This window comes from Capsella rubella, unplaced genomic scaffold (assembly GCF_000375325.1).
Source record: "Capsella rubella cultivar Monte Gargano unplaced genomic scaffold, Caprub1_0 scaffold_3, whole genome shotgun sequence".
NCBI classification, from domain to species: domain Eukaryota; kingdom Viridiplantae; phylum Streptophyta; class Magnoliopsida; order Brassicales; family Brassicaceae; genus Capsella; species Capsella rubella.
Genome location: NW_006238921.1, coordinates 6,375,921 through 6,401,978, shown reverse-complemented (window position 1 = coordinate 6,401,978; position 26,058 = coordinate 6,375,921). Strand labels below are relative to the sequence as shown.

The 26,058-nt window shown below is 36.3% G+C and overlaps 7 protein-coding genes, 1 long non-coding RNA gene and 1 pseudogene across 9 annotated transcripts; 5 read left to right on the top strand and 4 right to left on the bottom strand.

Annotated features, from left to right (window-relative positions):
- The first annotated feature begins 3,560 nt into the window (after positions 1 to 3,560).
- LOC17892134 (AP-3 complex subunit delta) lies at positions 3,561 to 6,436 on the top strand. Of its 2 annotated transcripts, XM_006296928.2 has the most exons (2): positions 3,561 to 4,856; positions 4,968 to 6,436. In XM_006296928.2, exons 1-2 carry the CDS (start codon positions 3,728 to 3,730, stop codon positions 6,314 to 6,316), a joined length of 2,478 nt encoding a protein of 825 aa, XP_006296990.1. In that variant the 5' UTR covers positions 3,561 to 3,727; the 3' UTR covers positions 6,317 to 6,436. The 2 variants fall into 2 exon arrangements, with proteins under 2 accessions (XP_006296990.1, XP_023642007.1); XM_023786239.1 differs by having other exon boundaries at positions 3,562 to 6,436.
- LOC17890970 (non-specific lipid-transfer protein 2) lies at positions 6,416 to 7,020 on the bottom strand. Its single transcript, XM_006299652.2, has one exon. It carries the CDS (start codon positions 6,963 to 6,965, stop codon positions 6,672 to 6,674), a length of 294 nt encoding a protein of 97 aa, XP_006299714.1. The 5' UTR covers positions 6,966 to 7,020; the 3' UTR covers positions 6,416 to 6,671.
- Positions 7,021 to 9,900: 2,880 nt separating this feature from the next.
- On the bottom strand, positions 9,901 to 12,117 carry LOC17891590 (L-Ala-D/L-amino acid epimerase). The gene is made up of 6 exons (XM_006297744.2): positions 11,654 to 12,117; positions 11,371 to 11,481; positions 10,965 to 11,181; positions 10,470 to 10,803; positions 10,324 to 10,385; positions 9,901 to 10,136 (listed from the first exon to the last, which is right to left on the bottom strand). Exons 1-6 carry the CDS (start codon positions 12,080 to 12,082, stop codon positions 10,063 to 10,065), a joined length of 1,227 nt encoding a protein of 408 aa, XP_006297806.1. The 5' UTR covers positions 12,083 to 12,117; the 3' UTR covers positions 9,901 to 10,062.
- Positions 12,118 to 12,549: 432 nt separating this feature from the next.
- On the top strand, positions 12,550 to 13,793 carry LOC17890750 (reticulon-like protein B9). The gene is made up of 5 exons (XM_006298432.2): positions 12,550 to 12,743; positions 12,838 to 13,018; positions 13,126 to 13,267; positions 13,367 to 13,436; positions 13,515 to 13,793. The coding sequence occupies exons 1-5, from the start codon at positions 12,632 to 12,634 to the stop codon at positions 13,682 to 13,684; spliced, it is 675 nt and encodes a 224-aa protein (XP_006298494.1). The 5' UTR covers positions 12,550 to 12,631; the 3' UTR covers positions 13,685 to 13,793.
- A 449-nt stretch (positions 13,794 to 14,242) lies between these two features.
- On the top strand, positions 14,243 to 16,104 carry LOC17892520 (annotated as a pseudogene).
- Positions 16,105 to 18,046: 1,942 nt separating this feature from the next.
- LOC17893316 lies at positions 18,047 to 18,452 on the top strand. The gene has a single exon (XM_006298908.2). The coding sequence runs from the start codon at positions 18,074 to 18,076 to the stop codon at positions 18,293 to 18,295; it is 222 nt and encodes a 73-aa protein (XP_006298970.1). The 5' UTR covers positions 18,047 to 18,073; the 3' UTR covers positions 18,296 to 18,452.
- Positions 18,453 to 18,527: 75 nt separating this feature from the next.
- On the bottom strand, positions 18,528 to 21,007 carry LOC17890572. Its single transcript, XM_006297714.2, has 4 exons — positions 20,689 to 21,007; positions 19,985 to 20,386; positions 19,197 to 19,611; positions 18,528 to 19,119 (listed from the first exon to the last, which is right to left on the bottom strand). Exons 1-4 carry the CDS (start codon positions 20,936 to 20,938, stop codon positions 18,936 to 18,938), a joined length of 1,251 nt encoding a protein of 416 aa, XP_006297776.1. The 5' UTR covers positions 20,939 to 21,007; the 3' UTR covers positions 18,528 to 18,935.
- Positions 21,008 to 21,655: 648 nt separating this feature from the next.
- LOC17892507 lies at positions 21,656 to 24,479 on the bottom strand. Its single transcript, XM_006297049.2, has 2 exons — positions 23,241 to 24,479; positions 21,656 to 22,776 (listed from the first exon to the last, which is right to left on the bottom strand). The coding sequence occupies exons 1-2, from the start codon at positions 24,455 to 24,457 to the stop codon at positions 21,927 to 21,929; spliced, it is 2,067 nt and encodes a 688-aa protein (XP_006297111.1). The 5' UTR covers positions 24,458 to 24,479; the 3' UTR covers positions 21,656 to 21,926.
- On the top strand, positions 24,430 to 25,738 carry LOC111831608. The gene is made up of 3 exons (XR_002834707.1): positions 24,430 to 24,480; positions 24,593 to 24,663; positions 25,544 to 25,738. It is a non-coding gene; the product is annotated as an uncharacterized LOC111831608 (long non-coding RNA).
- The last annotated feature ends 320 nt before the right edge of the window (positions 25,739 to 26,058 follow it).

Genomic DNA, 26,058 nt, shown 5'->3' with positions numbered 1-26,058 from the left:
TTCAACCCAAAATCAGAACAATTTATTTGGGGACCAATATAATAAGTTTTTATTCATTATTCTTTTCCCCCGATTTCACAACAACCTTACTATATACCATATTAAATTTATATATTCACCATTCTTGACTATAAGAATGAAGAAACACGTACGAGACTGGTCAACTTTTGTAAGCAAATTCAACATTCTTCCACGTATTCTTTTTCTACGGTTACCCTTTACGCAATAGTAATCGATAGGGATAATCACAAATGATAATGACACAAAGCTATATATACTTACCAGTTCTTTTAATATTATAAAAATGGTAAATCAATATATATATATATATATATATATATATAAGTAAGCATAGCAATACGAAAATAATGATATAAAAATATTGAATGTAATATATATGTTTTGGTTCCTATTACCTTATTGTATCATAGATGGTGGGATTTTTTTTTGTTTTCTGTTTTGTCCAATTAATGCAACGATTAAAGGCATCTACAACTAGAACCCCCTAATAATGATCCTAGGGCTAAATGATTTTATTTAGTTGTCTGAACTTAGTCTAAATGATTAGAAGGTATATATCTTATAAATAATAATTACGAATTCATTTATATAGTTTTGATTGATTATTTTATAATAATATATAGCTGGTTTTTGTTCCGAATTATGTGGAATTTCTTGTAATCGTGCAAGTATGTATACAATGCTATGGGTTGGCTTTTATGATCTATCACTGATCATTTTCTTTTCATTTATCCTTTTTCCATCTTTTTCGTTTTCTCTCTTTTTCGTCAAAGGATAATGTCTATTTTTTCGTCCTGTCCTCTGAAATGTATCATATATTTCACTTTTTCGTTTTTATTTTATTATCAAGAAAGTTTTCTTTAACCAAAAATAACTTTACTTACGAAACTAGTTTTAGTGTTTTAATTTACCGGATGTTGTGATAACTAACATTATATATATAAAGAATATCTGAGATCTAGCTCGACACACTTAAAACAAATTAGCTAGTAAAGCTCTATGTCTCCTATACGAACTTATGTTCATGAATAAAACGAGTTCTTACTAGATGTTTTCGTATGAACTCAAAAGCTTTTCGAATTAGACATTCAGGTTTTGCCCTTTATTTCACTGTTAATTTCTATGTACTTAACATGTTACTATCATTTATACGTAGCATGCTATCATATAAACATGTTGTTATCTTTTTTATATGAGTGTCTAAGTATTTGAAAGAAGCTTAGGATTGATTACACGCCTACATAAATATTATCTTTTTTATATGAGTGTCTAAGTATTTGAAAGAAGCTTAGGATTGATTACACGCCTACATAAATATTTCTCAAATATTTTTGTTTTACCACATTCGCTAAATTTTAAACATCACAAACTAGACATGTCACATGTATGTGTTCTCAAAAGAAAAAAAAAGTCATCCGATTTGATTTCTGGTAATAAGTTATTTATTGATAATTTTGTATCGTGATTTATATAGACTACGGGTTATGTGCAAATATGATGTGATTGGTACATCTTTAGCATATTTCAATCCCGACCAACACCTTCATCATTCAATGAGTGTCGTGTTCCTAGTTGGATAGATACAAAGTCGTGTCCTCTGAAATATCTCTTTGTTTGTTTCTTCCCCTTTAAAACAAAACACACAACATACTGGGAAGAAAAATAGTTCTCAATACTCAGATTGCACTAACAAAGATAAGACATTTCATCTCGTGTGGAGATCAGTGAGTGCATAACGCATTACCACTAATGCACTACCCACATAAAATAAAATAAATTCACTGCCCTTTTTAACTTAGCTTAAATAAAATAAAAAATTTGGTTCACCAAGACTTAGCTTACTTAAACCCTTAGATTTGATCATAAGAAAACGATTAAATAACTAGAATGATACACAATATTTTGTATTATTATTGTTATAGAGTGCATATATAGTTATAAAATCTATTTAAAAAATCAAAACAGAAAGCTTACAACGATAACTAATTGGAGTCAAATTTTTCCTAATTTATAAATACTTTAATGAAAATTTAGTCTGCACAAATCCAAGACTTTACATTACTACTAGTTAATTTCACTTTGCGCCATGCAACTAAATTGCAAAATATTTCTTTTTGTTATTTAAGGGATTAAAATTATCAAAATGGTAAATAGTTGACCATCTTACCAATTCATAAGACTACCAACGTCCATGTATAGTTTCAATGTACCAATCTGTTCGTCTTATAAAAAAAAAAAAAAACACAAAACGTTGAAAAAAAAAAGCAGATTCCATGTTTTCAGCGTATTGGAATAATTATGTTTCGAAACTACTACGATTACCGGATTACGTACTAAACTATACAATTTTGAAACTAGAATATTCTCTCTATGTTTATTACAATTTTTTGGCTCTTTATATATTACTGCTACTATAGTATGAATTATGTCAACTATTTATTTAGTAAGTACATATTTCCTCCTTACTTATCAAAATAAATTAGATGCGTAAACAGTTAGCTCCCTCTCTCTCTCTTTTCTTATGAGGAAATAAAAGATTGTAAGCTTTGTTGTCAAACCGCACTTCAACTTCAACTTTATTTTTTTATAGCCTTGTGAAGACGACAAAACCTTAATAGGTCCACGAAAGCGAGAGCGTCCATCATCAATTCTCTCTCTCATTTTACGTTAATTATATTCATTAATAATTGTGATTTGTTTGTTTTTTCTTTATTCAGCTATACATAAGTTTATCTTAATTAATCTTCAGAAAATCATACTATGATTCAATCATGAGAAGAAAAACAAAATGGGCATATGATAATTTAAGAATATACTCTTAAGTGTAAAAGATGGTGGTTGTTAGGAAAAATATTCGGAGGTTTGAGGATATATATGTATAGATAGAGCCAGCATGGTGTGTGTGTTAGTTAGGTCGAACTATATCTTATACGTATATTTTAAGTTTTTGATATATCAAATAGAAAACAAAGGTTGATGTTTAAGTTTACTGACAAATGTCAAACTATATTATTATACTATATACTATACTATATATAGCTGCATATAGATAGAAAGTGATAGTCATAAGCTTAGAATCGTGTCCCCTTTATGTTTTGATGAGGTATTGCCGTTTTGGTTTAGGACATTTACATTCATATATACTTTAGAGGTTCCTACCAAAAAAGATTATATATTTTAGAGGTTTCACGTTTTGAAATAATTGTTTAGACTAATGTGTAAATTTATCTGCTACGTTTTCTATTTTGTTTCAAGTCCAAGTTCAAGCCTACTGATATTTCATAGTCCTATTTAATTAACAAGTCTAAACTGTATTTGTGGACGGCTTAAAATTTGATTTCAAAGAGAAAGAGCAATGCTTGTTTTTTTCTTCTTCTTTGAGCTACGAGTATACTTTTTATGACCAGTGTACATACATAGTATAAAGTTTCTATATATAAAATAACATTGTCTGAGAATGTTTATTGGACTTATCATTCTTAAGGCCCATTGTATTCTTGTAAAAGCCCAAACAATATTTCACCTTCCTCCTCCTCCTCTGTTCCGTTCGACACTCATCAGAATCCGAAAATCACGATTAACCGGCATGAAAAACCCTCGACTCTAGTCTCCGATTTCACTCCGCGAAACCATGCGGATCATGAATCGTATCAGCTTGCCGATTATATATAGCTTCATCTCTTAGTTGTGCGTCACATTTTCTTCAATGGCGTCTTCGAATTCTCTCATGGACAGCTTGTTCCAGCGAAGCCTCGAGGATCTGATCAAAGGTATACGTCTCCACCTACTCGGAGAATCCTCTTTCATTTCTAAATCCGTAGATGAAATCCGAAGCGAGATCAAATTGACAGACCTCTCCACGAAATCCATCGCGCTACAGAAACTCTCCTACCTCGCCGCACTCCACGGCGTCGATATGTCTTGGGCAGCGTTCCACGCCGTCGAGGTCGTGTCCTCGTCTCGCTTTGGAGATAAGAGGATCGGTTACCACGCCATTGCTCAGTCATTCAGCGATCAGACTCCGGTTCTGCTTCTGATCACAAACCAGCTCCGGAAGGATTTGAATAGTTCGAACGAGTACGAGGTGAGTCTAGCTCTGGAATGTTTGTCTAGGATTGGAGCTGATGATCTAGCTAGGGATTTAACTTCTGAGGTTTTTACGCTCTTGGGTAGTAGTAAGGCTTTTGTTAGGAAGAAAGCTATCGGTGTGGTTTTGAGGGTTTTCGATAAGTATCCTGATGCTGTTAAGGTGTGTTTGAAGCGTCTTGTTGAGAATCTGGACAGCTCTGATCCGCATATTCTGTCAGCTGTGGTTGGAGTGTTCTGTGAACTCACCACAAAAGATCCAAGATCTTATCTTCCTTTAGCTCCTGAATTTTACAAGATTCTGGTAGATTCGAGGAACAATTGGGTTCTGATCAAGGTTCTTAAAATATTTGCTAAGCTAGCTTTGATCGAGCCTAGGTTGGCTAAGAAAGTGGCTGATCCTATCTGTGAACATATGAGGAGGACTGTGGGAAAATCTTTGCTGTTTGAGTGTATTAGAACAGTACTGAGTAGCTTGAGCGATCAGGAATCAGCTTTGAAACTTGCAGTTGCAAAAATTAGGGATTTTCTTGTGGACGATGATCCGAATCTCAAGTATCTCGGTCTTCATGCCTTGTCGATTGTTGCTCCAAAGCATTTATGGGCAGTTTTGGAGAACAACGAAGCTGTCGTCAAGGCTCTGAGCGACGAGGATCTAAATGTTAAACTTGAGGCTTTGCATCTTTTGATGGCAATGGTGAATGAAGAGAATGTGTCTGAGATCTCTCGAATTCTTATGAATTATGCTCGTAAGTCTGATCCTTTGTTCTGCAACGAGGTTATAACTTCTCTTCTACTGGCATGCTCCCGGAACTCATATGAGATCGTAGTTGACTTTGATTGGTATTTGTCTCTTCTAGGTGAGATGGCTAGAATCCCACATTGTCAAAGAGGTCAAGAAATTGGGCATCAGATGATTGATATTGGTACGAGGATCAAAGATGTCAGACTGGAGCTAGTTCGTGTTTCTCGATCTCTGCTTATTGATCCTGCATTGCTTGGTAATCAGTTCATGCACCCAATATTGTCCGCTGCTGCTTGGGCTTCAGGGGAATATGTTGAATTCTCTAAGACCCCTTATGAAATTGCAGAGGCGCTTCTGCAGCCACGTACTTCTCTCTTACCTCCTTCAATTAGAGCAATCTACATTCATTCCACTTTCAAAATTCTTGTCTTTAGTCTCAGAGGGTACTTCACGGCCCAGGAGCCCATTTCCCCGCCCTTGGTTCAGGAGTCTACTAGTTCTGGCTCCTCAGCTGTGAATTGTTTTACATACAAATCTATATCAAGTCTGATGAATATGATTGAGTTGGGGTTACGCTCGTTATCTGGAACCCTAGATGTTGAAGTGCAGGAGAGAGCTAAGAACGTTCTGGGATTTATTGGTATGATAGAGCATGAAATTGCTGAGAAAGTAACCGGCCAAGACAACGAAACAGCAGTTTCTAGCGCCATAGTATTCATGGAAGATGTCTTCTCAGACGAGCTTGGCCCTGTTTCTTCAACTGCACAGGAAAAAGTACCCTTACCGGATGGATTAGAGATCAAAGAGAATCTTGAGGATCTACAAGAGATTTGTGGAGAGTTTCTCAAACCAATATTTGAATCAAATTCAAATACGAACTCATTCTCTGCCTCAGACAAAATCAGCTTCTCTGTTACCAAACTTAGTATCAGAGATCAACAAGAAGCCTCATCTTCTTCATCTCCTCCACCTGAATCTGCATCCTTACTCGCAGAACACAGAAAACGCCATGATCTGTACTATCTCTCCTCTCAGAAGAAAGACGAGCACAATGATAGCAATGGCAACAACAACACGCTGAACGAATACCCACCAGCAAATGAGATTTCAGGGGACTCATTTAACCCCAAGAAGAAGATGAACCAATCAAAACCGAGACCTGTAGTGGTGAAACTGGACGAAGGAGATGATGACTTAAAGACGAAGCCAAACGCTAGTAGTAATGATGAACCTCTGTCTCGAGCTATCCAGACAGCTCTAATGGGGAAAGGGATGGGAAAGGAAAGAGAAAAAGACAACCACGAGAAAATTCTTGATTCAGGAATCAAAGAGCAGAGCTCGGGAAAAGAGAAGAAGACGAAAAAGAAAAATGGCGAGAAAAGTAGTAAGCATAGATCACGACGACGATCTGACAAAGAAGCAAGTGCAGCGAAACCAGTAGAAATCGTAGATTTTCTCTTATGAGTAGTTAGTTGGAGTTTGTGTCTCTCAGACCAGACAAGATGGTGTGCTCTTTTGTATATACAGTGATTTTCATGTACCCATAATTGATTCTTTTGTGGATATGAAATATGTTTTTCATTTATTAAATTATTACACCATCATATATCATGAAAAACAAGAACTAGAATAAGATAGCAAAAACTGAAATAAGATGCATACCCACACATTGTTATTCGCAAGAGTACCATTAACTCTCTACTACTTTAGTGATCGTAAATAACAACATCCTTAAACACACACAAAAAAAAAAGTAAAATTCAAACATATAATATATATAGAAGGACCAGAAGCAGCATGGAAACACATCTTTGATTACTCAACACCTTGGGATGGGGAGTCTGCAATGGTTAGAAACTTTACGAGCGTTGGGAGAGCTGACGAAGCGACGGAGGCTAGGGTTTCTCATGTAACCACATAGGCATGGCTTCTGCTCCTTGAGCTTTTTACAGCACAAGGCCGATGGAGGAGAAGACGACGTTATCGCCGATGCACATGGGCTTAGTTGCATCGGAGAGCATGTCACGGCTTCAGCCGCGGGGAGTAGGATCACTAGGAGGACAGCCGCGAGGGCGAAAAGAGAAACCCATGTGGCCTTCATCATCATCACCATGTTTCTTTCTTTTTGTTTGTTTTTCAGTTTATTATACAAAATGTGTGTGTTTGTGTGTTTGTGGCTTTTTTTGTGTGTGTAACCTCCCACTATTTATAGAGTGGGAAAGTGAAATGCTTTTTCTTATATTGTTCAAACTATTATGCAATTGCTTTTTTTTTTGTTTTTTTTTTTTTTGTCGACATACAGTATTATGCAATTGCTTATGGTGGTGCGGCCTCTTATTTTATTGTTTCTTTTTTCGATTTTTGTTTTCAATTTAATGTAGCATTGAGAGAACCACGTTTGTATCTAAGAGCATATTAGATTATGTTACTTCTACCAGACTATATATGGATGCAACTTAATTTAAATTTCTAATTACATATTCGAACAGTTGTGATTATATGTGCTGTGGATGTTGCAACAAGTTTAATGTTGATATCATGTCATCCAAATTCTAAACCGGCTTAAATACAATTAGTGAATCATAGCTGTGTTGAGCTGATAATATATTTTGAAAATTGCTTATAACTATAAAAGAAATGCATCGAGAAATAATATAAAACACTACTGAGGATATATAAGAACCCTCGTGACTTTGACTTAAGGAACATTAAAAATAGTTAAATGGTAGGAAAGTATTCAAATATTGGGATACTAATTTCTTAACACCTATATATTTTCATTTTGTTTTTCGTGTTTTTTTCTTTCTCTTCTCGTCAACGTTATAAGTCTTTATTCATTGTATTGGTGCTTTTCTTTGCACCCTCTAGATTTTATTCTTGTGAGTGGAAAAGTAGCAAATACTTATAAACCAACGTACACTCAATATGTGTACATATATTATCTCTAACTTCTCTCTATTTGTCGACCAAAAAAATAAATAGTTGAATATTCACGACAAATAAAAAAACAATTATAAAAAAAGCACAATGAATACGATATATTCATCCATGAAAAGAATATGTATATTTTGGTTCACAGAAAAAGGAATTTAACAAAAATAATAATAATAATAATAAGAAAGGGCAGTAGGGTAGAAGAGTGAAGACTTATTAGAGGAGGTGAAGAGGACTTTTCGGTGATGGTACCTTCTTTTGTTCTTGTGTCGTCCCAATATTCGTTGCCGTCTCCTTTTAACGTCCCCAACGTACGAAATGATGGAGAAAGTGCATTTGTAAATATTGTATAAAAAACACCTAAAAGTAAAACAACATATAAATAAATCAATAAAATCAATTACAAAATAGTATTCATATATATTTTAATGATGATCTTGAGATGAAGCGTGCATTTGGGGATACGTGTGAATAATCATTGCCACAATCACTCATTGAACATTCTTCTTTCTTCTTTTTTTTTTTTTTGTTTGGCACGATTATAGTAATTTTAATGTAACATATCAGATTCTCCTTAGTGAAAATATTTATCTTGAAAGATAAATTAGCTCGTTTTCAAAAAAAAAAAAAAAAAAAAAAGATAAATTAGCTCTTATATTTTCTGTGGTTACAAGATTTTGCGGAAACCTACAAGCAGAAAGATACATAGCTCAACGAGCAAGAGTAGATGCATCCCAATGTAAAACGATTGTTCATGAATCGTTTTGCAAAACTATTGGAATACGACAACTTAACCAATGTTTTTGTTTTGTGCGACGAGGTTTGCTTTTGGATGAATACTATACTATAATGCCAAATTACAAACAAATAATCACATGTATCCTCGGTTTGTTTGGTAGTAATAATACGTAAGAATGACAATAAGAATTTAATTATGTATGTAAGTAATATGTAACTAGATAGAGACTAGAGATATTAGATTCACATATCACAAGTCACAACCCAAGACCACTAGAAGAAAAAACATAAAACTAAAAGGAGAACATGGAATGTTTGGTGTGTACGTGCGTAGCTCACTTTAAATACATGTTCACACTTCACTACACATAACACAATGGTTTGGTTGTTGTTGTTGAAGCTCATACAAACATGTGTCTTCGACTTTGAGGCCGTTTGAAGTAAGCATGATAAGATCTCATATTCGCAGAGTAACAAATTAAGGCTAAAAAAATAGTATTGAAAAGATCGTAATAAGAAGAGAAAGTGGGTCGAAAGCATCATCATTGATCGATCGTGATAGCTTTAAGATGCTCACGCCTAGTGTGAGTGAGTATTTCATTCCCGTTTGTTATTATTGCTCTTCTGATCTTATATATAGGTAAACATACTAACATATATTATACAAATGTTTTATACTTCTATCGTATAAAATATGTCTAGTGATATTTACATACATAAAGTGTAAAGTATATCATTAAGCAGAAACATAATATTGTATTAATCTCTCTGCTGACTTTTAGAAGAAAGCAAAATTTAGTGTTTGATTTGTAGATAGAATGCAAAATTTTAGTGTTTGATATAATTAAAACGAAATAGATAGTCCAATTAATTTAATTGGAACTTTACCAAAAATCTATTAAGATTTTCACGCCTCACCACCAGCCCACCACTGACCACAGTCACCACACACACCTACCAAATTTCACTAGTTTTTTCCCACATGAAAAGCAAATTTATTTTGACTTTTTCTTTAGTGAATTGTAATTAGCTCTTTCATTTTCAACTGCTGTCTAGTATTTGACTTTTTTTTAATGATATTTATATAGTTAAAAATTAAAATACACCCCAAAAAATATCTAATAAGAGACTGTTGTAGACTATTAATTCTGCTAGTGAAAATTCCCCAAAAACCATTGAAGAAATTTCAACATTTTCCCACATCTGATGTTCTGCCGTGTAATTTGTCAGAAAATGAGAGAAATCGGAACAGATACAGCTTGTTGTGATTTATAAGTTCTGTGTTTTGGGTTTCTGTTTATGTTTCAGACACAACTGAAGTAGGTCAATGTGATGAATCTCCAACATTTATTTAATACTCTTGGGGGGGGGGGGGGAGTTACAAAGCTTGTAGATTAGATTCAAGTTATTCTAACACAAACTGAAAATTCAGGACCAAGGTCTAAGTGCCGCATCAAACCTAAGAACCAATAAACTTGAGATCGACATACACTATGAAATAAAGAAAACGGGCCTAAGTACTCTGAAGGAAAAATATACTAAGCGAGATCATTCCATTGAAGATATCCTCCGTGACCGCCTTCATCTGTAAACTCGTAGACAGCACCCGATGCTGCCAACAAACCACCAGCATTAGACTTTGTTCCTTTTGAATTTCAATTGATGGTTTTAGAGATAAGTGTTCTCACAGGATGACTTAGTTTACGTTTATGTTTAAAAAATGACGACATAAAAAAATCGCAAAGACGATGTGCTACAAGTCAGGTAAGATGCAAGATGAAGAAAACAGAGACTATTACCTTTGTAGCCACCTAGAACAGGATCGTCAGCCAGAAGAAGTGGAGTATCTAAGTCGATGAATCTGTAAATTATATCTTAACTTGTTAGTTTTATGATGGTGATGGTCACATTAGCAAGAAATGTGGTGTTTATATATTAAATATACCTGAAACTCCCAATGCCTGCAGCAAGGTGACCAGAGAACCCCATTGCTAGTCTTGTCTCAACCATTCCCCCTATCATAAGCTCAATTCCAGATGACATAGCTAATTCAATTACTTCGAGGGCCTCGAGGATTCCGGTTTTGGCGAGTTTGATGTTAACAACATCTACGATACCACCTTCTATGATTTTCTTGAGATCAGTCAAGTCTCTGCAACTCTCATCTGCTGCAACAGAGACTCCGAATCTGCTCTTTGCAGTTCGAGTCACGTGACTGAGACCTTCCCAATTGTCTCTGTGGACGGGTTGTTCAAAGAGAACCGGTGTAACCTTCATCTCTGGGCAAAACAAGGACAACATTTCAGGTCTCGACTGAGAAAAGAAAGGGCGGCTAACGATTTGAACAGGCTGACAGTTTTCCAAAAACCAATCCTTTTAAAGTATCTAGCGTTCAAGACCTAAAAGAGAAGATCCACAAATGATTCATAAACCTTTTTACCATGAAGCTTCTCGAGAACTTCAACAGCTTCCTCTGTTTTATAACCCTCATTGGCATCCAAAATGAAGGAACAAGTAGGGTGGACTGCACGTATGGCCTGGAGAACCTCTATGTCAGCCTTAAGATTCTTCCCCACCTTGAGCTTCAAGGTTTCAAAACCTTGTTTTCTATACTTCAGAGCCAAAATCGAAGCTTCGGCTGGAGAAACTATCGGAATCTGAGCATAGACAAACAAACATGTTTTAGACCCACATCTGTGAAAACACACACAGAATCTAAGCAAGACTCAATATCAATTTTAGTTTCAGAGCAGTTCTTAATAGCTGGAAACTTTGAGAATTTGCTTGCAAACACACAGACAGTAAAAAAGGAAATGTACCAGCAAGAGCTAAGGTTAGAACCGAACTGTTATGTCGGTGGTAATAGTACTCGAAGCTCCACCAAATAGTTTCCACAACGGCACTCCTACACTCTTAGCTGCGGCATCAATCATAGCCATCTCCATCCCAGCTCTTACCTAAACCCATTTCAGTAACTTTCTTATTTTCTTCCTTGAGAGAAAGATCAAAGCCAAATGTAAAATCCAAAATTCCCAAACTTGAACTTCTCAAGCTCAAGCTCAAAAATCAAGCCTTTTTTAGCAAACCAAGAATGCTTAAAATCGAAATTACACCGAAGTCTGAGCTTACAGAGGCAAATCGATGACCAGGGAGAAGCCTCCCGATCTCATGAAGAACACTACCAAGTTTCATCTCAGGTAACTCCCTCAGAAACTCACAAGCTTCCCGCGCTTTCACCATTGCCGTAATCTGATCCTCCGCCGTAACCGACGGCAAAATCGGAGCTTCTCCCCAGCCGACACACCCATCTCCAAGCTCAATCCGAATCGCAACATTACTCACTGAATCAAGCCGTGAGGAAGCGATAGTGAAGGGTGAGATCAGAGGCACGTTCAGCTCTCGATTCTCTGCTTTCTGCACCCTTACGGTGAAATTCTCCGTCAGGGTTTTGAACCCAGACGCCGCCGACATAACACGGATCGGAGATTTCGACGAATTGTGGAAAAGGGTTGAACTTGAATTGACGAGTGAAGAAGAAGAAGATACTATCGAAAACATTTTTGCGGGTTTTAGGATTTAGAACTAATTTAGGGTTTAAATAGTCTCTCGCTTTTGAATTTCTTATATCACTTTCAATTATCATAAATAATTTTATTAATTCCCTCGTCCACAAAAACATTCTGTAAAAAAAAAAAAAAAAAGACCATTTATTTTTGTATATGTGTTCAAACAAAAATCAGAAAATTTACACACCAAAAAATAACATGGGAAAAAAAAAGAAGAAGTAAGTTATAATAAGAAATGCAAAGATGATCATTGTTTAATTAGAGAGAGAGACATGAAGAAGAAGAAACAAAAAGGGAGGAAGGAACAAGGCCAAAACCATTCCCATTCTTTGCTTCTTGACTATGTGTTTGTTTACCTTTGTTACCAAGCCTAGAACCTCTCTATCTAACGTAACTCTCTCTCTTTTCTTCTTATATTTGTTGCAACTGTCCCATTTTCTCCTAATCCAAAGCAACAGTTTTTACATAGTATCCATCTTTCATCATATTTAGCTCTTTCTAATTACCGCATTCATTTTTTCTCTTACAAAAACTTTCATTCATGCCGATATATTCGGGATCTTCCGATTCTGAAGACGAAAGAACTTACCATAACACAACAAAGCTCTTCACTCGTCAAAGATCAATTCACTCTATATTTGGTGCTGGTAAAGGTATTTAGATCTCTCTCTCCTCCTTATTCTAAAACTTTGTTGTATCAGCCCTGTCTGTGGAAATAATAAAACAGTTAGTACTTTGTGATAACAGTTGCAGATATTTTGTTATGGAGAGAGCCAAAACTAGCTGCAACATTGGTGATAGGAGTGAGCCTCTTATGGTTCTTAATGGAAGTAGTTCAATACAATTTCATAACCTTAGTTTGTCATGCTTCCATGACCTCCATGCTTCTTTTCTTCATTTGGTCCACTGCTTCTGATTTTCTCAATTGGTATATATATATATATATATATATATATTTGTATCTTTTAATCAATCAATCTTTTATCTGATATCTCTTGATTCGAAGATTTCTCAATCAATGATCATACAATGCAGGGAAAGGCCAATAATACCAGAAGTGGTACTAGACGAATCTTCTTTCACACATTTAGCAACAAGCTTCCATGTTAGATTCAACCAAACCCTCACGAAGCTTCTTGACATTGCTTGTGGAAGAGATCCTCCACTCTTTTTTCTCGTAAGTTATCTATTGAATCATTTCTCTCTAAACTTGTACATTTTGGGATTAATTATTATTTTAATTTCTTCTAAATAACTGGTTACAATATTTTTACAGACAACGATCTCACTTTATATCTTATCCATCATCGGGACATATTTCAACTTTGTGAATCTTCTCTTCATAGGTATAGAGAATTAAATTTAAGTTATACTCATCAACTATAAATGTAGATTCAAATTAATATGGACGTCGTGCCGTTCAGGGTTCGTAAGCATGCAAACGTTGCCGGTTATGTATGAGATGTACGAGGATGACGTTGATAGAGTGGCCGGTAAGTTGATGAGGAAGATGAGGAGGCTGTACAGGAAACTCGACTCGAGTGTTCTTAGCAAAATCCCAAGGGGAACTGTCAAGAACAAGAAACTTACTTAATTGATTCTTCTTTCCTTTGTTTACTTCATTATAGAGAGATATTATCACATATTGCTGTATTTACTATGTAATTTCAACCCAACTTAATATACATATCTTTTACTATCCACTTTACATCTTCTTAGTAAATCACATGTTATGTTGTATTCTGTAAACTTAGATGTGATTACAAATTTACAATAATAATAATAATAAAAAAAACCATCAAACTAAAATCCAAACTAGTTTTTGTTTTGTTTTGTTTTGTTTGTAAGCCACACAAACAAAGTCGGTTAACGTAAGATGGACGAATCTGATCTATTTCGATTGGACACATTCGTATTACATGTGCTATAGCAAACCCGACAAAAAAAGTGACTTATTTTATGTCTCTACTAATTTCGTCCACTTGTTTTAGTAAGTTTTTACATGATCAACTGTTTTCACTTGTCTTATAAATAAGAGTACAAAGACTAAAACTGAGCTCACCCCTCAAGAAACAGAGGAAAAGAGAAGAAAATGGATATCTTTCTCTTTGCTTCATTGCTTCTTGCTTTTGTGCCACTAATCTGTTTCATGATGAGAAAGCTTAGAGAAACCCCAAAATGGAATCTTCCTCCGTGTCCTCCAAGTCTTCCCATCATCGGAAACTTACACCAATTCGCCGGATTGCCTCACCGATGCTTTCACCATCTCTCCATCATATACGGACCTGTGGTGTTTCTTCGCCTAGGGTTTGTTCCCATGGTTGTCATTTCCTCGAGTGAAGCAGCTGAAGAAGTTCTCAAAACCCATGACCTTGGATGCTGCAGCCGACCAAGAACGGTTGCTACGGGTAAACTCTCCTACGGCTTTAAAGACATCAGCTTCGCGGAGTACGGCGATATTGGCGAGAAATGCGAAAGCTCGCTGTTATCGAGCTTTTCAGCCTTAAAAGGGTACACTCTTTTAGGAATATCAGAGAGGAAGAAGTTGATTTCATGGTGAAGAAAGTGTTCCAATCAGCTTTGAGTCAATCTCCTGTGGATCTAAGCAAAACCTTCTTCTCCCTAACCGCAAGCATCATTTGTAGAGTAGCCTTGGGACAGAACTTCAACGAGAGTGATTTCGTAATCGAACAGGAGAGAATAGAAGAGCTTGTGAATGAGGCCTTGTTAGCTCTAGGTAGTTTCACTTGCTCTGATTTGTTCCCCGGGGGCATTGGGAGATTCCTAGATTGGTTGTTTGGAGGACACAAGAAGATAAACAAAGTGTTTGAAGAGCTTGACGCTTTTTACCAACATGTGATTGATGATCACTTAGCAGGAAAGACAACTGTGGATTCTACTGCGGATATTGTTGCTCTCTTGTTGGATTTGATGGATAAACAAGAATATAAAAATTATTTCAAGCTCAACATTGATAATATCAAGGGAGTCCTCATGGTAAGAGCTCTCTACTCATGCTTCATATTTATATTCTTTTTTTTCTTCCAAAACCACTTGGTAGTTGGTTCACCATATAGTTAATTAGATTGCGTTAGATTTTACTTATTGTGTTATAGTAGGTATAGTTTTTCAAACAAAACCTTAACTGTAAAGGTCCACATCATATGTAAAAAACTTGCTAACCCTAAACATATATGGTAAAGTTGGAAAATCATATATGTTTGGAATTGGCGTTGGCGTATGCATTTCTAATTTCTTTTTTTCAAAGACGTGAGTTATTTTGTCATGCAAACTCAAAAGTTGGTGTTTTAAAACAATGAAGATCTCTTTGGTTTCATTTCTGTGCGTTATGTAACATTTGTTTTAAGTGCTTATGTCTTGTTGATCAGGATATATTTCTAGCGGGGGTAGATACAGGCGCAATAACCATGATTTGGGCAATGACAGAGCTTGCTAGAAACCCTAGAGTGATGAAGAAAGCACAAGAAGAGATCCGAAACACCCTCGGGCTCAAAAGAGATAGAATCACTGAAGAAGACATTGACAAAGTTGATTATTTGAAGCTCATAATCAAGGAAACATTTAGATTACACCCAGCACTTCCCTTTTTGCTCCCAAGAGAAACAATGTCTCACGTCAAGATCCAAGGCTACGATATTCCTCCCAAAACGCATATCCAACTTAACGTATGGACTATTGGACGTGACCCCGACCGCTGGACCGATCCTGAAGATTTTATTCCTGAGAGGTTTACTAATACTTGCGTAGATTTCAGGGGACAAAACTTTGAGCTCTTACCGTTTGGCTCTGGTAGGAGGGTTTGTCCTGGGATGCCTATGGCGGTTGCTACTGTGGAACTTGCACTATTGAACTTGCTTTACTTCTTCGATTGGAGATTGCCTGAAGGAATGATAAGTGGAGAAGACATTGATATGGGAGAAGCTGGTAATCTCACCATTATCAAGAAATTACCTCTTCAACTTGTGCCTGTTCAACGCCATTGATATGATGAGCCATCACAAAAGCTTGATGCATTGAGTATCGGTAGGTTCTTTTGTGTATTTATAGTCTTCATGGAAAGAATTCATACGGTTCTAAAAGCTAAGACTTCCTCTATATTCTTGTCTTATTTAATAAATCAATGTATCAAGAAATAATTTATGATTTGTTTATGAAAAATGGTTACAAATTTACAATGCAATATATGTATATGAGAATCAAGCCTAGCTAGTAGCTACATTCCTAAAAGGCTAAAAACCCCCTTTTTAATATAATAATGTTAATTCATACCTATATCTTAATTATTATTATCTTTTGGTATATTCCCAAAATCTAAAACCAAACTAAATAATGTTTTAAATTTTTTGCTTATTTATTACTATATTTTTGTTATATTCCCAAAATCCAAAACCAAACTAAATAATGGTTTTAATAGTAAACTGAAAATATCAAAATTAGTCGGAAAATATCAAAATACGTTTGTCCTTTTATATTATATGGATAGATAAATAATAAAAAAACCAAAATTTTCGTTTTTCTATCCAACAATACCAAACCTTTTAAAAATAGATACAAAGCTTTCTCCAAAATTATCAAAGAGATACTTTCTTATTTAGACAACAAAAAGTTGATAATGATTTAGAAGTTAGACTTTTGTACTATATTTTAACCTATAAACCCCTCAAATTGTAATTCAAAATTCAAAATTTATTAAAAAGCCTTAATTTCTCACTTGACATCGACTAGTATATCTTCATTTTTATATAGGAACTTTCATCTTTCCGAAATCTGAAAACCAGAACAAAGTTAACTGTATACCCAAAAATTAAAGCTCAAACCTAGCTAGTTAACAATGTTTACATCAAAACAAGGGATGTGGTATTTTTGTTAGAAAATTAGGTACTTATAATATCAAAAAGTTTGATATCTTTTGATAAAAAAAATGATTTAGTTTGGTATTTTTTTGGCAGTTTGATGTATACGTAAAAATATCTATATCACGATTTATATATTGCTGATAAAGAAAAGAGAATAAAACACTTTATATAGAAAAATCTGGCATAGAATTACACGTTTTGAAGAGTCTATTGCATTCAATACACTTTTTAAAAAAATAAAAAATGGAACAAAATTTTCAACGTGATAGATAACGGAATAACATATAGATATATATGATCCATTTATGAATTAATTTGGGTTAGTGGTAGTAGATGAAGATGCCAACATGAAAAAGAAAAAAAAAAAAAAAGGGTGAAGAACATTTTGATCAGTCCTTTGATAAGAATTTGATATTCACGACAAAAGAAAAAAGAAAAGAATTTGGTTTTGTATTAGTCAAATTTGTACAAACAATAAAATTGGAGTCCACGTGAAATAGAAGAAAGGGCTTTTATATATCTCCTCATGCCAAACCCGTTAATTTTATTTTACTTTTCTTCTCTTGTATTTGTTTACTACCTAAGATTATCAACAACAATAATTTTCTTGTGTATTTTGGATTTAACAAGTGTCATGAACAACAACGATCACTTAAAAGAAATTAACCACTAAAAACAAAAACAAAAATATTATAAAAGAAAAAAGGCAAATCAAGCTGATGTATGTATATATACAATATATTACGGTAGTTGACTATTGTACACCCTAGTTTAGAACTTAGAATGGTCAAGAAAACCCTTAATTTCAACCAAATTTCCTCGAAACTACCTAAATTATAACTATCCATGTAACTTATCAAAAAAAAAAAAAAAAAAAATGTATGTAACTTATCAATATGGGTGAAGAGGATAGAATAGTAGACTAAAAATGGGTGACTTGGTATTGCAGTATGTTATATAGAAGAAAATTAACCTTAGTAATCAAGGAATAATTTTATGAAAAGTCAATGGCCTTACGTACGAATTTATCGGCTATAAGAAGGAAAGCTTTTCACGTTAAAACAACTTGACCTCATCATCCACATTTACTTGAAGAAAAGAGAGATATGGCGAGACACTTAGAAGGTGTAATGAGCATGGCTACTACAACACATTTCGATGCTAGCTACCTCTTTCATGTTGTGTTCTTGGCTCTCATCGGCTGTTGTGTCCTCTCGGCTATGTTATTCTCCTGCTCCGACGGAGTTTCCGACAACCGACGCTCTTCGGCAAACACTACCGGTGGCGGAGGTTGTGGGGGTGGCGGTTGCGGTGGTTGTGGAGGTTGAGATTTCATTCGTCTTCGTCGGGAAAGAACACACACAACATTCGACCATTTACTTTCGTATTATCGTGTTATATATACAGTACATCCTTTTTCTTTAGTAAGTGTAATAATAGATTGTATAGCTATTATTGTATAGTATATGAAAAAAAATTATACTATTTCTTCCCATTTTCATTTTCAGTTAAAATGTTAATTTGATGGACAAGGCAAATTGTATAAAGGTCTGAGCCAACGATTAAAATTTTCTTTAAATATCAGAAAGACATCTAATGAAAAACTCAAACAAAAATTGTACCAATTTAATTCGTACAAAATATTATTTTTTCTTTGTCGCTTTCATCCTGAACCAGAGTAAACGTATCCGAATCCCAAACCGAAACCTTAATCTTGGAAGAGATTCATAATTCTAAGAAAGCGTTGACTAGTCTTCATGGCCCTAATAGACACCAACAAGCACAACCAAGGTTCATGTCTTCATGAGATAAACTAAAATAGGAGTTACCATCAAAGGTTTCTTCATCGATTTTCCAAACCCGTACCAGAGCAATTGATCGCCAAAAAGAGACGATCCTGAAGATTATTTGGTGAGACAAGAATGGAGGCGCTAAACAGGAAAAAAATTATCAGGCGCTGATGGCATCTTATTCTTTAGACCTTATGATCTTGGCTTGTAGTTTCTCCATAAAAGCTGGATTGGCTTGGAGTCTCTGTTTTACATATGAAGTTCTTATGTCCTCAGCGATCTTGTTCGCTTTCGCAGCTTCCTCTATCAACCCATAAAGAGTTCTCAAGCAGTCTTTCCTGTTTTCCTCTCGGTGTTCAAACCTGTGACAGGACAAAAAACATTTCATGATTCAACATTCTTGTCTCGCAAAAAAAGCTTAAGTTTTATAGATATCTACCTCTCACTGGTGATTGTAAGCTCGTCCTTCCCCGAATGGTATCTTTTCCCCACAAGTTCCCTTAGCCTTCGAGCCTGATGCTTTGAGAGCCCGAGCTCTTTCACTGTAACAGACATTTTAACTTTCCTGTTCTTTGGATGCCACGCATCGCCTCCTGGAGCAAAAACTATCCTTGATTGCCACCTGAGGATTGGGCCTTTACCGGGGGGATCATCCAAATCGGTGTTCCTATCAGATGCATCCGTTTCACCAAATTTGGGAGGACCCTCGGCTTCCATTTGATTCCCATACTGAATTACCATCTCATCTTCAAATTCCTTGAAAAGCTCATAAGCAGCTTCGGGCTCAAGTTCACCTCTTTCACACATATCTCCAAGCTCATTAAACTTTGCTTCCACTTTTTTCTTCAAGTCATCTGAATGAAAATACAGTTAGAGGATGTCCCTAATGTTCATATATACGCATCACTGGAACAAACCAATATGTTCATTAAACGACCCTGCTGATCTGACAAGCAACGAATCGCATAGTACATCACCTTCAAAGAGTTAAAAAGAACGGTACACCTACCAGGATTCCGCAAAATCCAAATAGAAGGGTCAAGTACAAAAGCTAAGTTCCGCTAAGAGAGTGTCTTTAGCTATAACGACGCACATCAGTCTACTAATCAACCTAATCTCTGAAGATGGAATACCTCAAACGCTCCTAGTAGGTATTCAAAGATATCTATGTCTAAGGGATGTGAGTCAATGAACGGGGAGAAGAATTTGAAAATAAAACAGCATTACCAGGAAGAAGCTGGTCCCATTTGAGCATATCCTCAAGAATTTCCTCACATTCCTTAGTATCCATAAGACACCCATGTTGGATACCTTCTCTAATCATGTCATCCCACTTCTTATCGTCCATGTTGAAAAATTCATCCTTCCTCATTTTTTCTGCTACATATTCTGGAGAGTTGTACAAATCCTCGAGTTCTTCGTCAGTGGAATGTGCTTCCTCGAAATCAGATTCAAAATCTTCATCCTTCACATCATCTTTGAAAGGCAGACTCTCGAGTTTTTCCATCAATTCATCATCTGTCTCTGCGTGTTTGTCTACAAGTCTTCTCTGCAGAAGTGCTTCAATAACTCCGGGCAAAGCATCTTCATTACCCTCATTGAAATACTTCTCTATACGGGATTTGAGCTCTGATAACACAACCACCAATACATGAAGTACATTAGGACTTAACCACATACTCCAGTTTCAAATAATTACCTACAGAGGTTATGCTAGTTCATAAAAAACCATGATAAGAACAACAGGGATATAAAGTAATTTCATGGAGAGACTGCATAGAAAGAGACTCCAAATCTTAGATCGAAGGATCAATTGAAAACTTTCTGGTATCCAGATGAGAATAAAACTATCCATTTCAACTAACACTAAGCAGCAAAATGAACACCATTTCAACTTCGGGGTAGCTTTAAAGAGCGGATAGAGTGTTTACCTTTGTTGCTTACATCCTCAACAACAAGATCATTCTTAACGGATGAATCTACCGAAGAAGGCTCGGAAGCAGTAGTCGTGCTCTCACCGGACGTGTCGGATTCGGAGGAGAAAAATCTGAATTTGAGAGAAACCGGAGCAGCGATTGGAGCGAGGAAGGGAACATTGGGGGAGCTTCGATGAGTTATCCGAGGAGAAAGGATGATTCTGCGAGCGCAGAGAGATGCATTTCTGAAGAGAGCTCCTCTCATGGCGGATCGAAGATTTAGGGTTTTAGGGGTTCGTAATCCCAAGTAGAAAAAAAGGGAAGCTTATTTTAACGCTTGCTGCTGTTAACACATTTTTAAAGTCTGGTTTGTAATCATCTCATTTTTTCACTTTTTTTTTTTTTCAATTTTAAACCCAACAAAACATGATTTTTAATTTTTTTAAATCACACTCTATTTACAATAATAATAAAAAAAAACAATAAAAAAAAAATCAAATAGTTTGTACTTTGTAGTGCCAGTCTTCATTTTACAACACCCAATATAGTAAACTAAGAAAAATCATCTAACATGTTTTTTATTGAAGTTTTTTCAACTTGTTCATAATTTTACATTATTATTTTTTTTTGTGTATCCAGATTGCGTCTCATTTTTTCAAGCATCTCCAAGCACATGAGAAGGAAGCTTAACTTCTGGTTCTATAGACAAGGGTTTTAATCGGTGAAAACATTTTTGACTATGCACCAAACGGATTTCAGATGAGTCTCTGACATGACTTTGGTCTTAAACAGAGGAGAGGAGCACAGTTCCTTTTAGACAATGATATAAGATTTTTGACATGACAAGGCTTCCTTTTGTCCTTTGTCAATGTTATTACGGCACGCCCACACCTGCGATAATGCGGGATTTCGCAGAGTTGGATGATTGATCATGGCGCAGCATCTATTCCGTTTGAAGAAGTCGCAGAGAAACATAAAACAAAGCCTTCAAATCTTAGTCCATTATACTAATTAGAATAATCATCCAAACAATTTTTATTTTCCAAATATAGAAAAAGATATAGAGACATAATAAGTAATAGTATAACTAAGATACCAACTTTAGAAAACGATATAGCAAAGCCTATGTAGTATATATATCTAAGGAGATAGCAACACGACGTTACATGTAATAAGCAAAAAGACCAGAAGCGCGAAGTGTAATTGGGCTATACAGTCACACTTGGCGCCTTTATTACCAAAAGATCCAGCTTCTAAAGCGGCTGAGACGCAGCCATATGTTGTTGCTGTTTACTGCCGTCAAGAGCCATCTGCTTGGACATATCAGCTAGAGCGGCTGCTGCTGCGGCTGGTGTCATGCTTTGGTACGGAGACGCTAAGGGAATACCAGTGTTGGCCGCAGGAGGCCGTGTGTGGTAATACACTGTCTCGTTTGGAGGGTTTGTGTATTCGTAGCCCCCACCATAATTGCCGTTTGCGTTTGTGCTATGTTGAGGAGCTCCAATACTGTAATTTGTGTTTGCATTTGCGTTTGAGGTATGTTGAGGAACTCCAGTACCATAGGTGGCGCTTGTGTTTGTAGTATGCTGAGGAACTCCACTGTAACCCATGTATTGATGCTGCTGCTGAAGCTGAAGAACCTGAGTGGGAGTGGCACGGTAAACATTCTGGGCAGCTTCAGGTCTCGAGTTCACCCCAGGTTTTGAATTCGGGTAGAGCGGGGGAGTTCCTGCTGGGACATACTGCTGAGATTGCGGGACAGACATCACGTAAACAGGGTAGTTTTGTTGCTGCTGATGAGAGTAAACTGGGATGTATTGAGATGGGTGAGGGATGTACTGAACGCCTTGGTGTAAGAAAGGTTGTTGAGCCGGAGGTTGGTGTTGGTGTTGTTGTTGATCCATAGTTGTATACGTGCCTGGCTGAGACAGGACGTGGGAGGTGGTTTGGGGTGAAGTGGTTTCAGTCTGAGGTAAGACATGGGAGCTTTGGACCGAGGTGGTTTCAGGCTGTGTCAATGGAGGAGCTCTTGGTAGAGCTGGAGGTTGGTCTTGGTAGTACATTGGCTTTGAAAATGAAGTAGCAGAAGAAATGCTAGTATCACTGTATGCATAAAAACAGGGAGACGTCAGCATTTAGAATCATCAGACTCATAAACAAAGCTAACATTACTAGTAACGCCATAAACCAATGTGAAGCTCAAGTATAGGCTAGTACTACAAACTGGAAAAAATATCCCTAAATGTACACTATAAAACACAGATGTGGACAAAGATCATAAATGGTTTTTATGCATTCAACAAGATGGTCTCTCCACAGCTAATTCACATACCATACATCAAACCAGTGATCCATCACTTTTAGCTACTGTCAGAGTGTAAAAGAACGACAGGTAAAGATCATAAAATAGACACAGTTCAAAGGAAACAACCAATTCAAAGCAAGCTGAAGAAATGATGGAGAAACCTAGAACCTTAGATGATTGTATCTATCTAAGTAACTAGAGAGATTCCTTTCAGAACAATGTGTGTGTAGTCATGAGTAGAAGTGGTAGAAATTAAAAGTACCTTGCAACGGAATCAGGAGAAGTCAAGCTATACCCTCCGACAGTTCTCGGTGGGATTGATACTGACTGCATCGGCAAAGGTGGCTTCCTGTAGCCAGTTGATACACCTGAATCGGATCGATCGTCATCCGGTGAGACCTGGCCATTGCTTGCGGGAGGAACACCATCACCAGGTGCGTTGTTATACGCCATTGTATTAGCATCGGTCATGGCACCGGACGGAATCATCATTGGGCGAGTTGCAATCAAGCTAATGCCATCATCAAATTGCCTCTGAGTTTGCATGTTTGAGAAGGTCATCTGTGCCAATTGTTCCTCAATCCTCTGGTCTTCGCTGACTCTAACGCGAATCGGTGGCAAATTGGAAGTAGAAGGAGAAGAAGATGAAGATCCTATCGAAGAACCAGCGGCTTCCATCATTGGCGAGTCAGGCATCGAGCTCATATGCATCTCCTGATGCGAAATCACACCGTTTGGAACAAACTCCCCTCGTTTATTGTTCTCGCCAGCGGCAGCATTAGTTTCTAGGTTTCGGATCTCGGCCTCTCCGCCGCTAGCCTCATCTAGATTTACCAAGGTGTTATTAACAGTGGCGGAATCCGACAAACCCCGAGGAAGCAAGCCAGATTGATTGAGAGCATCGACGAACCAAGTGTTAGATTTCGCGCCATCAAGCAGAGGTCCCATAGTAGCGGCGGTCTCGAGCTTGTTAGCGAAAAGAAACAACCGGATCCGTTGCGTAGCAGTCGCCGTCGCTGAGGAAGTGGCGCGATCGTACTCCTCGATCATATTCTCCAGATCTTCATCGGTAGTGATGGTGACGAGTGAATCGAGATCTTCGCTAGGGAGCTGGTACTTGAGAGTGAAGGACCGGCCGTTGAGAAGCATAGTAGAGAGACGAGATCGGAGGGAAGAAAGCGACGCGCGTCGATCAACAACAACAAGACGAGTCTCTCCGCCGGAATACGTCAAGGACTTGTCATGCGGACGAGGCATGATATGGCCACCAAAGCTGCACATGAGACGAAGCTTAGCTCCAGGAACAGCCGCAAGCGGCTCCGGATTACCCCCGGTATCGACAGAGACGGCGCGTGGAGATCCATCGATGGGTTGTTGAACGGAAACGGTCTTGACTGCGGCCGGAATAGCGGAAGAGACGGCGGCGGCGGAAGTAGGAATTGGGGTTAGTTGCGATAAAGAAGGGAGTGGGGTCTCCATGGGGTTCGATAACGACGGGATAGGTTAGTTTGGATTGATTTATATATTGATATTTCGTATTAATCAGATATGGATTTTTAATACGAAAAGTAAATTTTATTTTTATTTTGTTTTGTATTAAAAAAAAAAAAAAAGGAAAAAGGGATGAAGCGTTTAGATTCTCTGCAGAGTGAGCTGGAGAAATTACAGAGATGAATCATCGCCAGGTAATTTATATTTTTATAAAATTTGGTACGATCATCAACTTCGTATAATTATTAATTTAATATTAACGTAATGACAACAAAAAGTACCTCTAAAGCTGTTTTGCGCGTATCTATAAATTAAAGTTTTTTTCTTCTGAAAGTTTAAGATTTGGTTTCTCTGTTTTTTTTAATCTTATATAAAAAAAAAATTTATAATTATACATATTTGAAAAGGGGTATTTTTGAAAATAAATAGAAAAGAGAAGTATTTTTAAAAAGGGGTACACCAAAAGAGGTATTTCTCAAAAATTCTCAATAATAAATGGATTATATTTTTATGATTTAATCTAATTGAAAACAAATAAATGAAAGTTTGTGGTTGCCATGACTTGTATAATCTACTTTTGGACGATTATATGAAATTTTACATATATTAAAATTATATTTAGTTACATATAATTCGAAAACAAACATTATCTGAATTATTTCTCATAAAAAAACAAAACATGATTAGATATCTTATTATATAAACCTTGGTTTTCAAAGTCAGTCATTAACAAGATCGTGACACGTGTCAATTATAAACGATAAGATGTTGACACGTGTCATAACTAATTTTGCTAATATTTGGATAAAATAGAAGATGAAAGTTTTGTCGACAACTGGTAAATAAATAAAGAATTGTAACATCTAATTGTATTTGTATCAGAAATATTGTTGATTTTTGTGTTTTCGAAAGCTGTGTACTACTACTATATAGTATTGCATTATTTTAATTTGCTGTAGAATGTTTAACTATATAGTAATTGTTTTTTTTGTGTCCTTTTTGAGATGGTTAAATTCTTTACGAGTTCCAACATTTTACAGCTTTGATATTGCAATTTGTTTTTCTTGTAACAAGGCTGGCTGGTTCATCACTGTTGAGATGAAAGTAAAGTGGATCCCGAAGAAGGTGGATGAATCTGGACCGTGATGGGAAAATCAAACCAAAACCCATGTGGATAATTTTCGGTTACCGTGTCCGGTTTACTTCAACCGGACGTTACATCGTTCGTTTCCAAAGGTTTCTTTCCTCCACTCAAGATTTTCACGTAACTTGTTGAAACCTCTTACCAAATTGCCACAATCATGGACATACCTGAAACGTTTCAATCACTCTTCTCATAACTCATAAGATATTTCTTTCATACTAATAGACATTTTAACACTGTTTACCTTTGATTGGCCATAGAATCATACACAATCGGCTTCAAAATATATATATAAAAAATAGAACGAAGAGTCACTTTGCTTAATTGATACGGATCCAATGCAGAAATTGAGGAACAGAAGTAAACCAATTTGAACCAAACCAAACTTTTTCTTGACATTGTTAACAAATAACAACAATATGTCAGCCTAGAAACTTTTTTTTTT

Coding starts and splice junctions, on each gene's coding strand:
- LOC17893316 (XM_006298908.2), top strand. CDS start 18,074: ATGGCGAGACACTTAGAAGGTGTAATGAGCATGGCTACTACAACACAT.
- LOC17892134 (XM_023786239.1), top strand. CDS start 3,728: ATGGCGTCTTCGAATTCTCTCATGGACAGCTTGTTCCAGCGAAGCCTC.
- LOC17890750 (XM_006298432.2), top strand. CDS start 12,632: ATGCCGATATATTCGGGATCTTCCGATTCTGAAGACGAAAGAACTTAC. Junction 13,019..13,125: donor GCTTCTGATTTTCTCAATTG/GTATATATATAT, acceptor CATACAATGCAG/GGAAAGGCCAATAATACCAG. Junction 13,268..13,366: donor ATCCTCCACTCTTTTTTCTC/GTAAGTTATCTA, acceptor ATATTTTTACAG/ACAACGATCTCACTTTATAT.
- LOC17890970 (XM_006299652.2), bottom strand. CDS start 6,965: ATGGTGATGATGATGAAGGCCACATGGGTTTCTCTTTTCGCCCTCGCG.
- LOC17890572 (XM_006297714.2), bottom strand. CDS start 20,938: ATGAGAGGAGCTCTCTTCAGAAATGCATCTCTCTGCGCTCGCAGAATC. Junction 19,612..19,984: donor ATGGGACCAGCTTCTTCCTG/GTAATGCTGTTT, acceptor ATTTTCATTCAG/ATGACTTGAAGAAAAAAGTG. Junction 19,120..19,196: donor CTTACAATCACCAGTGAGAG/GTAGATATCTAT, acceptor GTCCTGTCACAG/GTTTGAACACCGAGAGGAAA.
- LOC17892507 (XM_006297049.2), bottom strand. CDS start 24,457: ATGGAGACCCCACTCCCTTCTTTATCGCAACTAACCCCAATTCCTACT. Junction 22,777..23,240: donor TCTCCTGATTCCGTTGCAAG/GTACTTTTAATT, acceptor TTATGCATACAG/TGATACTAGCATTTCTTCTG.
- LOC17891590 (XM_006297744.2), bottom strand. CDS start 12,082: ATGTTTTCGATAGTATCTTCTTCTTCTTCACTCGTCAATTCAAGTTCA. Junction 11,482..11,653: donor CTGGTCATCGATTTGCCTCT/GTAAGCTCAGAC, acceptor AAATGGGTTTAG/GTAAGAGCTGGGATGGAGAT. Junction 10,386..10,469: donor GCAGGCATTGGGAGTTTCAG/GTATATTTAATA, acceptor TATAATTTACAG/ATTCATCGACTTAGATACTC.